This window comes from Cherax quadricarinatus, chromosome 30 (assembly GCF_038502225.1).
Source record: "Cherax quadricarinatus isolate ZL_2023a chromosome 30, ASM3850222v1, whole genome shotgun sequence".
Lineage (NCBI taxonomy): Eukaryota > Metazoa > Arthropoda > Malacostraca > Decapoda > Parastacidae > Cherax > Cherax quadricarinatus.
In genome coordinates this window covers 27,421,917-27,438,143 of record NC_091321.1, presented here as the reverse complement: position 1 = coordinate 27,438,143, position 16,227 = coordinate 27,421,917, and the positions used below count along the sequence as shown (strand labels likewise).

The 16,227-nt window shown below is 37.7% G+C and overlaps 2 protein-coding genes across 11 annotated transcripts in view; one reads left to right on the top strand and one right to left on the bottom strand.

Moving 5' to 3' along the window:
* The window catches only part of LOC128692519 (peroxisomal acyl-coenzyme A oxidase 3), a 314,664-nt gene extending 308,762 nt beyond the window's left edge, over positions 1–5,902 (top strand). For all 7 annotated transcript variants that reach the window (XM_070090050.1, XM_070090048.1, XM_070090049.1 and 4 more), the window contains exon 15: positions 479–5,902. In XM_070090050.1, coding sequence (XP_069946151.1) covers positions 479–583 — 105 coding nt within the window. In that variant the 3' untranslated portion in view covers positions 584–5,902. The remainder of the gene's footprint in view (positions 1–478) is intronic.
* Positions 5,903–6,002: 100 nt separating this feature from the next.
* LOC128692770 (uncharacterized) overlaps positions 6,003–16,227 on the bottom strand; it is a 91,263-nt gene continuing 81,038 nt past the window's right edge. For all 4 annotated transcript variants that reach the window (XM_053782129.2, XM_070090044.1, XM_053782127.2 and 1 more), the window contains one exon: positions 6,003–12,765. In XM_053782129.2, the coding sequence (XP_053638104.2) occupies positions 11,793–12,765 (973 nt within the window). In that variant the 3' untranslated portion in view covers positions 6,003–11,792. The remainder of the gene's footprint in view (positions 12,766–16,227) is intronic.

The following is a 16,227-nucleotide window of genomic DNA, read 5'->3' as shown; positions in this document are numbered from 1 at the left end:
TAGCCCCTTGCTCCCGGCATTTTAGTCGCCTCTTACAACATGCATGGCTTACGGAGGAAGAATTCTGTTCCACTTCCCCATGGAAATAAGAGGAAATAAACAAGAACAAGAACTAGAAAGAAAATAGCAGAAAACCCAGAGGGGTGCGTATATATATGCTTGTACATGTATGTGTAGTGTGACCTAAGTGTAAGTAGAAGTAGCAAGACATACCTGAAATCTTGCATGTTTATGAGACAGACAAAAGACACCAGCAATCCTACCATCATGTAAAACAAGACAGACCGGGCCGCGGGGGCATTGACCCCCGAAACTCTCTCCAGGTAAACTCCAGGTAAACACTCACTTGGCAGGACGGTAGTACCTCCCTGGGTGGTTGCTGTCTACCAACCTACTACCTAGGTACAACAGTATATATTTATAAATAACTGTGGACTTTACATGTAGAGGGTGTAAATGGTTACTTATTTTACTGCAGGTTTACCAGCACCTGAAGAGAGAAATGATCAGTGCCCCGGGTGCCACAGAGAGGGACGAGCACTGGCAGGAGATGAGCTACAACACTCCAGCATCCAAACTCTAGACAAAGTACTGCACTAGGGTATTACAACTAGAATTTGCAGTGGATTTGGTATTTTTGTGAATATTAATCAACATTTAAAAAAGTTTTCTAAAATAGAAAATATTTCACCAGAACTATAAAGTTTGATGCAGTCTTACAGAATTATGCAGGTGTGAAATTGAAAATTAGGGAGCATTTTATGCAGCAGCAATTTTTTTTTCCATTTTGAGGCCTATTCCAGTGCTCAAAACATTTAATTCCTAGCTATTTCAGTAGTATCCATCTGTACTAATTCTAAATCACAAGAAATTGTCCATTAAACCATCAGATCTATCCCATTAAAACTCCCAAAAATTGGTTTGGATGATTTTACACTATATTTAACAAATTCCAAAACACTGTAGGCATTCGTCACTAAAGCAACATTATTTCTATTCAACATCCTTTCAATTTTGACACCATTGTAATTGTCATATTGCCAGAATGTCCTATAACCTGTGCCCTAAGTAGAGAAAATTCTGGAATGTGTAATACGTGTTCAGCAAGCCGGCTGATTGACTTTGGCTGTCTCTGTCTATCTCTGCTTTTATCTCACAGGTACACATAAATACAGTTATCATACATTTTGTAAATTACCTAGGATAACCCCAAAAATCCAGACAAAGTGCTACACTGTGCTTGTAGATATAAGGCATAATGTGTATGACACAAGTAATATACATTTTCACTTGTTCAGGAATCAGACGTGACAACTCTACATAATGTGTAATACCTATTGGTTCATGAGTGGTTCTCACTGAGATAGAGAGAGACAAACAGAAAGACAGATAAACAGAGGCAGAGCTAGACAGACAGACATATTTATGTGTAACAGTGAGAGCAAGTAAAGCCAAGGTTCACTAGAGCAGTTCACAATCAGCAGTATTAGAGTGACTGCACCATTAGCAGTGTGGAGTGACATCTTACACCATGCTTCAAGGAATTTCATATACTCCAGCATGTTGAAAACATTACAGGGACCTATAAATATTTTGTATATATTTCTAGACAATAGTATGTGACCAAGGCAGGTGAAAATGCTCACCTGTCAGTGTGTTTGTGACTATTTGATTAATATTTCAGTACCTAATATTAGTGTCAGAACACAGATTGGCTATAAAATCACAAGAACTACTATAAATTGTAATTATCAGGACATAATTTTTTTTAACAAATTGGCCGTTTCCCACCGAAGCAGGGTGACCCAAAAAGAAAGAAAAAAAACTTTCATCATTATTCAACACTTTCACCACCACTCATACACAATCACTCAGATACGACAGCTTAGACATCCCGCCATAAAAATTATGTAAATTAAAAAAAAAAAAAAAAAGGTATATTGGCAACACTGCTGAAAGCAGCAGGACTCCATGTTGCCATCAGGTGAGCATCCAGCGCCATCCTCACGGCCTTTTTATCTCAGTAAGTACTGGCCCTATAATTTTTTTGTCTTATTATACACAGAAAATTGCCCTCTTTATTTAAAAAAAAAATTTAGCAGTGAAAACATAGATCTACATTTGGACAGTTAAAGGATTAAGCCATACACACAGTCAGTTTTGTTTTTCCCATCATGCACCCTGTAGAGCATTTTTTTTTTTTTATATGGTCCACACTTACTGCACAGACCCATTCTCTCATCTCTGTGCCAGAATGTACCACTCACAGCTTATGATGTAGAACTATGTCAGGGACCCTGACCTCAGTGACATGGATCTCTGTGACGGACAGCACAATGGTTAATCACACCCCTGGGCCTCTCCTATATAATGCTTGCCCTTGGTTTTAAATTCATCATTGAACAAAAATTTGACGGTTTTTCCCCATTTCTTAGCTAATAAATTATAACTTAGAATGCTTGATCATGGTTAGCCCATTCTAATAATTGAAGCAAACCTAGTAAAAACCCATAATACAGAATAGGATGGGGCAACAGGGCCTCCCTACCTACATCTTTCCCAGGAAAATCACCAAATATTTACCATTTCCACAACTCTTGAGGCTTATTTCAGAGGTTGTTGAGGTGGTTCAGACATTTAGAGAGGATGGAACAAACTAGAATGACTTTGAGAGCGTATAAATCTGCAGTGGACGGAAGACAGGGTAGGAGTCAGCCTAGGAAAGGTTGGAGGGAGGGGGTAAAGGAGGTTTTATGTGTGAGGGGCTTGGACTTCCAGCAAGCATGTTAGGAGTGGAGACAAATGGTTTTTAGGACTTGACCTGCTGTTGGAGTGTGAAGAAGGTAACATTTATTCAGGGAAACTGGCAGGCTGGACTTGAATCCTGGAGGTAGAAAGTGCAGTACCTGCACTCTGAAGGAGGGGTGTTAATGTTGCTGTTTTTTAACTAGTTTGAGTGTGCCTCTGGCAAGACAGTGATGGAGTGAATGATGAAAGTTTTTTTTTTGGGGGCCACCCTGCCTTAGTGGGAAACAACCGATGTGTTAATAAATAAATATGTATCTGTTGACACTGAAAATTACCCTAGAAAATGACCCTAAAGTATTTTAACCCAGACACACAATGCACTACATGGGGCATAATCTTTTTTTTTATTACATACACCACCACACTGATCTATTCTCTTATGTCCATGCCAAAATTTACTGCTCAGCAAATTTGAAGGTGTTATGATTTAAGCATAGATCTACATAAGCAACAATGACACCAGTAACATAGATCTTTGTGAGTCATATTGAAAGAGTTAAGGCACTGTTCAACCCTTAACACATTGCTATGAATATGTTAACCCTTAAATGGTCCAAACATACATATACGTTTTTTCAAAATGTACATCATTTTTTTTTTTTTACATTTGAAAATGTGTAAAAAACTTTTACCTACATTTTTTTTTTTTATATTTGAAAATATGTAAAAAACATAGATCTACTTTTGGAGCACTACGGATTTGAACGTCGATCTATTTGAACCGTTTAAGGGTTAACTAAGGTAGAATATTTGTGTTCAATGTGGTTTTTGTTCTGGATGCACCCAAGATGAAATCTCTGTGTGGTGGATACATATGCATAGATTTCAGTACTACAAAAATATCTTTTTACTTATACTTGATGATATTGATGATTTCGTGGCTGATGGTACATAAATGAGCCTCTTGTAACATGTAACATTTAAGGATTCTTTCTGAGACTTTGCAGATTCTACATTCTTGACTAATGATTCCCACACATGCACCAAAGGGTCATATATAGAAAAAAAAATGAATTTGGATGAAAAACTGAGAAAATAATATAATCAAAATTAATCAAACAGGGGGTGTGCAGTCCCATTCCTTGTTCACTGGCTAAACTTGTCCAGGACAGGCTACCAGTCCAGGGCTGAGGCCACCTTCCTAGCTTATTCCTCTCCTCCTTCCCATTCTTGCCCACCAATCAATGAGACCAGTTTTGAGAACTTTTCTACTCCTACAGCCCAACTGTGGTCCTGCATAAACATTAATAAATCTACAGTTCTTGAACATTTTCTGCTAAAAAAATATGAGATCTTATTATGTGCATAATGTGAACATATACAAGTATGAACACATTTTGTATAAAAAAAAAAAAAAAAACAGAAAAATATATTGCATTCTTAATAATAAGGAATAAGTGTACAGTTCATGAAAAAATATACATGCAAGATTAATCAACACAGTGATATTTAAAAAAATATTTAAAAAAAATCAAGTGGTGCACTGGGGTTGGGTAATAACATTTAAATAAAATTTTTCACTTGGTGACCATCCACACAAAAACAAATTTTTACTACATATATATAATGAATTCCAGATAGAAACAGGGTTTGCTGCATATAGACGTATTTTCATAAAGTGAGGGGGAAATCTGCATCCAGTAGCTACAATTACACCACATAATACAGTGGAACCTTGGTACTCAAACAGCTCCGTACTCAAACAATTCGGTATTCGAACACTTTTTTTCCGTGAACAAATCGGTCAGTAGTTGACTGTTTGCTTTGCACTCGACCAAACAAACATGACCTGCCAGAACTTCTCTGTAAACTATTTCATGTTTTGCATTTTTTGGTGTTTTTTTATATTTGTATAAATAAGTCATCATGGGGCCCAAGAGGGTTAGTGATAACAGCCAACCAAAAAGAAAATTGGTTGGGAAAAATTAATTTTCTACTCGAACAGCCTTCTGGAACCAATTAAGTTCAAGTGCCGATTATTATTATTATAATCAAGGGGGAAGCACTAAACCCGTAGGATTATACAGCGCCTATGGGGGGATGGAAGGCATTCAGGCTTAATTCAGGGAACTGGCACACAGATCCAACTGGAGCACAGATCCAATTCCCTAGATCAAGAGCCCCTCACCGGCGTCAAGGAGCCTTCCTTGAGGGGTTCAAGTGCCGAGGTTCCACTGTATTTACATATAGAAAAACTGACAAAATTGAGTACCTACCGAATTAATGGTTTCTTATTACACTATTCCTTGGCCATGAAATATGTATGATAATTTTTTTTAGGTACATTAGATATTACAGTTTTGGGATAGATTGTATGCACATATTTTTCATTATAAATATTCTATTTTATAATAATGGAGTGTGTGCAGGGTAACATTTAGTGAAGGGATTCAGGGAAACCGGTTATTTTTATATAGCTAGACTTAAGTACTGGAAATGGGAAATACAATGCCTGCACTTTAAAGGAGGGGTTTGGGATATTGGCAGTTTGGATGGGGTATGTTATGTATCTTTATATATGCTGCTAAACTGTTGTATCTGGGTTCCTCTGCAAAAACTGTGATTATGCATGAGTGAGATGAAAGTATTTTCTTTCCTTTTGGGTCACCTTGCTTCAGTGGGAGATGGCCGACTTGTTGGGAAAAAAAAATATGTAATTAATTTTAAAAGTTCATAATTGATATAATATTGGGTTAGCAGATTGGTATTGTATAATTTAACAAGCCTAAACTACTTATTGAGATATAGATGGAGTTGTAGAAATTAGAGATTACTTTAATACAATTAAGGCATTAAAATATAATGAGAATTGTTGTATTACCAATTTAAATAGTTAAATTTATATAAATATTCATAATTAGATCAGAATTAAATATAGTACAAACTGATATGAGGGTCAACCTTTATGAAATGAATTTAATAATATAGGAACCATCATGAAAGCTTAAAAAGTAAAATTAGGAAGACAGTTTCTAAGGGAAAACTCAAAAATCGGAAAGAATTGTATAGCAATTGTTCATTTACTATTCAGAAGACCTGTTAAAGCATATTTTTAAATGTAATATTAACACAAATATAAAGAATATATTGTACATTACTGTATTTTAATGTCCTTTCAGTATACAGTGGTTTGAGTTATAATATTAACCCGTTCCAGAAGATGGATTGTATCTCATAACTGTCTTGACAAACTCCAAAATACATGGTTTTATGGTAATTTAACTACATAAATGACTAGTGGGTTTAGCACAGTTATGATTATGGTAATTTATGGTAATTTGTTCCAAGACCTCAGTAGTGCAACTTTTACTCTACCATGTCCATGATAATTTCTCTGCTGTTTTTCACTAACTTACATTTGTCAATTTGTCCATTTTTTTTTTTTTTTCAGAGAAATTTCCAGTTTATTGCTCACTTCAGGGGCCATGATCACTTGGTAACACAAAAGATGGCAAAATTAAATCACAAATGCAATTATGAATTGTAAATAATCAGGAGTAAATGTGGGCATCACGTGGTAGCTTCAAACCGAAGAGTACACAATAAACTGCAGCACAAATGGTGTTAATGGTTGAGATGCTACGACAGAGATATTTATTCCCATTGCTGATTGGCTGAAATTATTTTTTATATATTATTTATTTTTATAATTTATATATGGGTGGTGCATTGACACATCTGTGGAGACAAAATGTTATCCATGAAGGCAAAATGGGGAATGTATGAGATTATAATGGTATCAATACATAGGGGTGTAAAGCATGGGATGTTAAAACATGGTCACCTACACACATTGCCTCAATATAAATAGCACTAAGACTAAAACCTTGAAGCTGCCATAGTATATTTCTTGCAAATTAATAACGTCCAAGTAGGTAGACTACCTAAATCCACACCTTAGTCTATCTTAGTGCCAAAACCTTCCTGAAATATCTCTATTCACTACAAGCTCAATTGACTGCCAAGTATGCATACCTTACAGACTGAAGGTGTGGGCAAGATTTATAGACCTGCCAGCAAGCTATGCATACCAAACTCTCATCACAAACAAACTTTATGTAGTAAATAACTATCTAGGCTGATTATTATATTCATAACTAAATGCTAAACCCACAAGGGTCATACAGCACTGTGTTCTGTGAAGTGTTGAATTAGACAAGAAAATACATCAAGACAAAGCGGAAAAAAAAAAAAAAAACGTGACTGGAATACACAAATAACCCGCACATAGGAGAGAGGAGCTTACGATGATGTTTCAGTCTGACTTGGACCATTTACAAAAGTCACACAAAGTCAAATGAATATCAGTGTATTAATTAAAACTAACCATGACACCAGCATTAATTTAAGATGGTATTGCTCAGCAGCAGGCCCTGCACTCTATGACCCTTGTAGGTTTAGCACTTCTTTTTGATTATAATGATAATAACCAACAGCAGGCCCATGACCACAGAACTCTCAGTGAGATCAGCATGGTAGGGATAATAAACTCTCTCTCCACAATTTCTTGTTTTGTTAGATGAGGAACATTTAGCAAGTAACAACTGCCTGCTTCTACATATGGTGGACTTAATAAAATATTAGTCTGCACATCTTTCTATCTATCTTATAAATGTATCCAGGTATTTTTTTTTTCTCATTACTGCAACTGATAAGAGACATGTGCAATAGTCTTACCTATCAACCTGCAGGTACTGTATACCATTATCATATTCATTACTGCAATTCTCTGGCTTTTAGACAATACGTAGTTATATTTTGCTGAGAAAACTACAACTACCTGTACTGATGTTTTATATATCTTTTCCATTTTATATTGCTTACTACATGAATAATATTGTGATACTAATAATAATTATTGTTATTACTACAAGTACATGATAACACTGCTGCAGATTTAGCTGACATCACTGTTATACTATATAGAAAGGCCCTGGTTATGCAGAGCATTTAAAGTACCTTAGGTTAATCTTGTCTCCCAGGATGTGACCCACAACAGTCAACTAATGCCTAGGTGCCGGAGATCAATCCCAGATCCTCAGTGAGAGAGAGCTGAGGATGATACCAACCAAGTCATGAGCACTCATTATTAGAAGGGTGGGGTAGTGGTTGGCTGTTATCAGTAATTGTGCCTGCTGTATATGGGACTTATTTTTGTCTTGCCAAAAAAAAAAAAAATGGTGATTCTGGTGTGTCGAGTACTGAAAGTGGGAATGCATGTGCTGTTTAAGAAACTCGGGGCTTTGGGGTTTAACGACTGACCTCGGTTATGTTAAGGTCTTCAGAAATTTTTTTTTTTTTTTTTGATAAATTATTACCAAGTTGTTATAATTATAATGACTGAGGTTCAAGAAAAGAGCGTTGTAAAGATATGAATAAGGAAGAGTATGTAAAACATGAGTTTTATTAGAACTGAATAATCACATACCACTGAGAGATTCTGAAATATGAAGAAGATTGCAAAGATCAGGTAGCATCAGTGTAGTGGATAGTACTGGATATACAGTAAAGATCATTAATAATTAACAAAAACAGCATGATTAAACAGAAGTATGAGCCTTATGGAACACCACAACTGATAAGGAAAAGAGCACCTTTAAAACTGAACAACAAATTTTGTTTCTGTATCAATACCATATGCCACATTTATTGCCATGCTGTTCTTGAGACTTTATTAATATTGCAGGGGGGGATATAGTGTTGGAGTGGTTGGTATTTTTGTTTAATAAATGTATGAAAGAGGGGAAGGTACCTAGGGATTGGCGGAGAGATGTATAGTCCCTTTATATAAAGGGAAAGGGCGACAAAAGAGACTGTAAAAATTATAGAGGAATAAGTTTACTGAGTATACCAGGAAGAGTACAGTAGGGTTATTACTGAAAGAATTAGAGGCAAGAAAGAATGTAGGATTGCGGATGAGCAAGGAGGTTTTAGAGTGGGTAGGGGATGTGTAGATCAAGCGTTTACATTGAAGCATATATGTGAACAGTATTTAGATAAAGGTAGGGAAGTTTTTATTGCATTTATGGATTTAGAAAAGGCATATGATAGAGTGGATAGAGGAGCAATGTGACAGATGTTGCAAGTATATGGAATAGATGGTAAGTTATTAAATGCTGTAAAGAGTTTTTATGAGGATAGTGAGGCTCAGGTTAGGGTGTGTAAAAGAGAGGGAGACTACTTCCCGGTAAAAGTAGGTCTTAGACAGGGATGTGTATTGTCACCATGGTTGTTTAATATATTTATAGATGGGGTTGTAAAAAGTAAATGCTAGGGTGATTGGGAGAGGGGTGGGATTAAATTATGGGGAATCAAATACAAAATGGGAATTGTCACAGATACTTTTTGCTGATGATACTGTGCTTATGGGAGATTCTAAAGAAAAATTGCAAAGGTTAGTGGACGAGTTTGGGAGTGTGTGTAAAGGTAGAAAGTTGAAAGTGAACATAGAAAAGAGTAAGGTGATGAGGGTATCAAATGATTTAGATAAAGAAAAATTGGATATCAAATTGGGGAGGAGGAGTATGGAAGAAGTGAATGTTTTCGGATATCTGGGAGTTGATGTGCCAGCGGATGGATTTATGAAGGATGAGGGTCATCATAGAATTGATGAAGGAAAAAAGGCAAGTGGTGCATTGAGGTATATGTGGAGACAAAAAACGTTATATATGGAGGCAAAGAAGGGAATGCATGAAAGTATAGTAGTACCAACACTCTTATATGAGTGTGAAGTTTGGGTTGTAAATGCTGCAACAAAGAGGCGGTTGGAGGCAGTGGAGACGTCCTGTCTAAGGGCAATGTGTGGTGTAAATATTATGCAGAAAATTCGGAGTGTGGAAATTAAGAGTAGGTGTGGAGCTATTATAAGTATTAGTCAGAGGGCTGAAGAGGGATTGTTGAGGTGGTTTGGTAATTTAGAGAGAATGGATCAGAGTAGAATGACATGGAAAGCGTATAAATCTGTAGGGGAAGGCGGAGTAGGGGCCGTCCTCGAAAAGGTTGGAGGGAGACGGCAAAGGAGGTTTTGTGGGCAAGGGGCTTGGACTTCCAGCAAGCGTGCATGAGCATGTTAGATAGGAGTGAATAGAGACAAATGGTATTTGGGACCTGACGAGCTGTTGGAGTGTGAGCAGGGTAATATTTAATGAAGGGATTCAAGGAAACCGGTTATTTATATATAGCCGGACTCGAGTCCTGGAAATGGGAGGTACAATGCCTGCACTTTAAAGGAGGGGTTTGGGATATTGGCCGTTTGGAGGGACATGTTGTGTATCTTCATACGTATATACTTCTATATATGTTGAGGTGGTTCGGACATGTAGAGAGAATGGGGTGAAACAGAGTGACTTCAAGAGTGTATCAGTCTGTAGGGGTCGGCCTAGGAAAGGTTGGAGGGAGGGGGTAAAGGAGGTTTTGTGTGCGAGGAGCTTGGACTTCCAGCAGGCATGCGTGAGCGTGTTTGATAGGAGTGAATGGAGACAAATGGTTTTTAATACTTGACATGCTGTTGGAGTGTGAGCAAAGTAACATTTATGAAGGGGTTCAGGGAAACCGGCAGGCCGGACTTGAGTCCTGGAGATGGGAAGTACAGTGCCTGCACTCTGAAGGAGGGGTGTTAATGTTGCAGTTTAAAAACTGTAGTGTAAAGCACCCTTCTGGCAAGACAGTGATGGAGTGAATGATGGTGAAAGTTTTTCTTTTTCGGGCCACCCTGCTTTGGTGGGAATCGGCCAGTGTGATAAAAAAAAAAAAAAAAAAACTTCTAAACTGTTGTATTCTGAGCACCTCTGCAAAAACAGTGATTATGAGTGAGGTGAAAGTATTGAATGATGATGAAAGTATTTTCTTTTTGGGGATTTTCTTTCTCTTTTGGTCACCCTGCCTTGGTGGGAGACAGCCGACTTGTTAAAAAAAAAAAATCTAAGTTATTGGGTGTTGGGAAGCAAATACAAAATGGGAGTTGATAGTTATTTTTTGCTGATACTGTGCTTTTGGGAGATTCTAAAGAAAAGTTGCAAAGGTTAGTGGATGAGTTTGGGAGGGTGTAGAAAGTTGAAAGTGAACATGGAAAAGAGTAAGGTGATGAGAGTATCAAACGATTTAAAGAAAAAGTGAATATCACATTGGAGGGAGTCTGGAAGAAGTGAATGCGTTCAGATATTTGGGAGATGACTTGTCAGCAGATGGGTATATGAAGGACAAGGTTAACCATAGAACTGATGAAGGAAAAATGGTGAGTGGTGCTTTGAGGTATCTGTGGAGACAAAAAACGTTATCCATGAAGGCAAAGAAGGGAATGTACAAGTATAGTGGTACCAACACTCTTATATGGGTGTGAAGCATGGGTTATAAATGCTGCAGCAATGAGAAAGCTGGAGGCAGTGGAAATGTCGTGTCTAAGGGCCATGAATGGTGTAAATATTTTGCAGAGATTTCATAATGTGGAAATTAGGAGGAGGTGTGGAGTTACTAAAAGTATTAGAGGACTAAAGAGGGGTTGTTGAGGTGGTTTGGTCACTTAGAGAGTATGGAACAAAGTAGAATGTCTTTGGGAGCGTATAAAACTGTAGGGAAAGGAAGGTGGGGTAGGGATCATCTCAGGAAAGGTTGGAGGGAGGAGGTAAAGGTTTTGTGAGCGAGGGGCTTGGACTTCCAGCTGGCGTGCATGAGTGTGATAGGAGTGAATGGAGACAAATGGTTTTTGGGACCTGACTAGCTGTTGGAGTGTGAGCAGGGTAATATTTTGTGAAGGGATTAAAGGAAACCAGTTAGCCAGACTTGAGTCCTGGAGGTGAGAAGTACAATGCCTGTAATTTAAAGGAGGGGTTTGGGATATTGGCTGTTTGGAGTGATATCTAAGCTGTCGTATCTGAGCACCTCTGCAAAGACAGTGATTATCTGTGAATGATGGTGAAAGTGTTTTTTCTTTTTGGGTCACCCTGCCTCAGTGGGAAACAGCCGTGATAAAAAAAAATCTCTAAGTTCTACTCAGAGTTGCTAACTCCATCATAGGATGGAAAGCCAAGTGAACCATCCGACTTTGACACTGATGAAGATTGATGAGAGCCACTGGTCTTCACGGAAACATTACTAGAAGCTGCTTTACTAACAGAGACATCATCCTCACCACCACTACATGCACCATTATTGTTACTAAAAACATCAAGAATATTTTCAAGTGATGCAGCATGGTTTACACTGGACCCTAATGAATGATGAGACCCAGGAGATTTGTTTGGTAATGATGATGAACTTATCTGTGTTTCTTTATTTTCCAACTGTACTGTTGTTCTAGTGTACTGCTGCTGCTGCTTGGTATTGCTACCAGTTAATGACTTGCGTACCTTGGCAATTCCCTGTCTTAAATTTAACAAGTTTTCCCCGTCCTTGGTTTCCCTTATTTTTTTTTCACCGCTATCATTACCATGGGACAAATAAGAATCCTGACACATCATCATCTCTACAACATTATTTATATCTTGTGTACCAATTTCTGTGACTTCACGTGGCTTCAGGAAGCCACGCTTTACAAGAGAAGCCCAAAATTCTTCTTTCTGATACTGCAATTGATTTTTAATACTTTCTTCACCATGTATGATGCCTTCTGGATATGTAAGTGTTGCTTTTCTTAGAATGTTAGGCTTAGATTCCTCTTCAACCATGGATGCAGCACAGCCATGGTGATTAGTAGAAAATTTATTACTGGTGATGCTTTCTTCAGTCTTTCGAGGAATACCATTGTTATTATGGAACATTATTCCATTGGAAGATCTTAATGCTGCATTATGCTTGATAGTGTATTGGTCACTATCTCCCAAGGTGGACATTACTTTATTTGCCTTCTCTATAGCAGTTTCAATACTAACATCAACCAAACAGCACTTAGGCTCAATCCTTAATGATGCCTCTGAAAGTATATCTTGTATCTTCATACGTTCCTCCTCAATCTTGCATACCCTGTACATAAAAATTATAGTAAATCAAATCTTAGTGATACATCTGAGAATCTGCACTTAACAGCTGGCCTAATTCCTGGAATGCAGTATTTATCAAGAATCACAAAACATTCCACTACATAAAGTGTTCAAATGTTACTTGGAGAAAGCTTAAATTCAGGCAAGGCTGGTAGAACAATATGATACAATACAAAATTCAATATAGTTGATTATTTGTTAAAAAGTATGGTACAAAATTACAGTATGGTATTTTCGTAGATGTTTATGATTTTCTGACGAGTATACAGTGGACCCCCGCTTAACCATCACCTCCCAATGCGACCAATTATGTAAGTGTATTTATGTAAGTGTGTTTGTACGTGTATGTTTGGGGGTCTGAAATGGACTAATCTAATTCACAATATTCCTTATGGGAACAAATTCAGTCAGTACTGGCACCTTAACATACTTCTGGAATTAAAAAATATCGTAAACCGGGGGTCCACTGTATTGGGTAGCGTGTATAGTAATTATTGAAAGAATTATAGGTAAGACAGAATAGGACTGCAGGTAAACATAAGAGATTTTAGGAAAGGTTGGGGATGTGTGGGCTAAGTGTTTACACTGAAGTACATAAGGGAACAATACTTAGATAAGGGTAACTAACCTTTCATTGTATTTATGGATGTAGAAAAAAGGCATATAGGTAATAGGTTGGTAGACAGCAACCACCCAGGGAGGCACTACTGTCCTGTCAAGTGAGTGTGAAATGGAAACCTGTAATTGTTTTACATGATGGTAGGATTGCTGGTTTCTTTTTTTTTTTCTGCCTCATAAACATGTGAGATACCAGGTATATCTTGCTACTTCTGCTTGTGCTTAGGTCACACTACACATGCATGTACAAGCATATATGTACATACCCCTCTGGGTTTTCTTGTTTTCTTAATACAGTTCTTGTTCTTGTTTATTTCCTCTTATCTCCATGGGAAAGTGGAACAGAATTCTTCCTCCATAAGCCATGCGTGTCATAAGAGGTGACTAAAATGCTGGGAGCAAGGGGCTAGTAACCCCTTCTCTTGTATACATTATTAAATTTAACCCCTTAATTGTCCAAACGTAGATCTACGTTCTCTCGCCCAGCGCTTCGCATAATTTGAAAAAAAAAAATAAATAAAGAGGACATTTTTTACATTTTTTTTTTCAACAAACCGGCCGTATCCCACCAAGGCAGGGTGGCCCAAAAAGAAAAACAAAAGTTTTTCTTTTTAAATTTAGTAATTTGTACAGGAGAATGGGTTATCAGCCCCTTGCTCCCAGCATTTTAGTCGCCTCTTACAACACGCATGGCTTACGGAGGAAGAATTCTGTTCTACTTCCCCATGGAGATAAGAGGAAATAAACAAGAACTAGTAAGAAAATAGAAGAAAACCCAGAGGGGTGTGTATATACAGTATATGCTTGTACATGTATGTGTAGTGTGACCTAAGCGTAAGTAGAAGTAGCAAGACGTACCTGAAATCTTGCATGTTTATGAGACAGAAAAATGGACACCAGCAATTCTACCATCATGTAAAACAATTACAGGCTTTCATTTTACATAAATGTAAGAAAAAAATTTTAAGAGTCAGTACTTACGGAGATATTAGGCCACAAAGTCGGCGAGTGTCGCTCACCTGACGGCAACATGAAAAGCTGCCGCTTGCAGAAATTCTACAGATTTATCTTTTTCCCTTTTTTTAATTTTCACAGTTTTTATGGTATGATAATAATGTTTTATAGTAGATTTTTTGATATGATAGCCAATTGTTGTTTAGACACAAATATTCTGCATGAAATTATTAATCATACTGTCACAAACACACATGTACATGCTTATAGGTGATATTGTACACCTGGCTGGATCACATTCTATTTCTACAACTATACAAGTATTTACATGTCCCAGTTATGTTTCTAGTACTCCAGGATTGTATGATACTCCATGAAAAATGGATTCATACAGAGTGCCACTCCACAGTGCTGACACAGGAATCGTGTGTCCTTCCGCTGTTGGGGTCGCCTTGAGGTGTTAGCACACACAATACACTTTTTCTGAGAATACTTCTTTTTTGGGGTAGGCAGTATTGGTATCAGGTAGTGACAGTTATTGAAGATTCGGTCTAGCACTTTCCCCACTGTTTGTGGTTAGGGAACAGGTTGTGGTGTGACAGGTCGCTGTTGAGGGGCAGGTATAGGTGTGGTACCATAATTTTTTGCTATCTGCTTGATAACATTTAGGGTGAATTCTGCATAACAAAGTCATTTTCCAGTCTTTATTTCATACATATTGAAGGCAATGAGCACTGCAATGTCTACAAGGTGGAAAAGCACTTTCATATACCACTTGTGATTCCTACACACACAGTCAATGAACCCTATCATCATGTCACACTTGTCGACTAGTCGCATATTGTTCGTATAGTTGACAACAGCAGCTGGCTTTACAATGCATTCATTGGTGTCCCTGTTCACTTTGTCTGTTTGTACCATCTCATTTCTGTAGATGGTTGACAGCAATGTCATGTCCCATTTGTCATGCCATGTCAGTGCCATGATGTCATTGGCATGAAATGCTTGCACTGCACCTTCAGCACTGCTTCCATTGAACCTTGGCATATGTTTTCTATTTCTTCTCACTGTTCCACATATATCAGTATTGTTCACATTTAGGAAATCAGTAAGCATAGGGCTTGTATACTAGTTGTCTGTGAACAATGTATGACCCTTGCCAAGGTATGGCTCCATCAATTTTGCGAACAACATCACCGGAAATGCCCAACATCCACTTATCATCATTGAGTGTGTTTCTCCAGGTGTAGACAGTGATATCCAACCCTATGCCACTCTCACAGTCACACATAACAAACAGTTTTATACCAAAGTGATTACGTTTGCTCAGTATATATTGCTTGAATGACAGGCGTCCCTTGAACAGAATCAAGGACTCGTCGACAACAATGTTCTTGAATGGATAAATATAGGAACTGAATTTCTGCTTCAGATACATAAACACTTCCCAGATTTTGTATAGAAGGTCATTTCTGTCGGGCCTATTCCTGTCTGAGAAGTGCAACATTTGTAGCAACAGAGTGAATCTGTTGCAAGGAAGGAAGTCATGGAAGACAGGAGTACTGAAGAAGTATGTAGTATGTGGAACAGTACTGTGCTGTATTGTGCTTATACATATGAGGCCTAAGCATGACAGTGCCAAGGAATAAATACATTTCAGCCACAGTTGTATCTTTCCATCTGCACAGCCGTGATGATTCTGCAACCTCTGTGTTGTCCATTATATAGAGGTAGTAATTGTCTGTCTGGGTGACAATCAAGTTCATTAGCAGCCCATCAAAGTATAGTTGGAAAAAGTCTAACTCTGTAGACTCATTCGTGATGGGACATTGTGGGAGGATGCCACTTCTACTGACATCAAAATTGAAAGGAT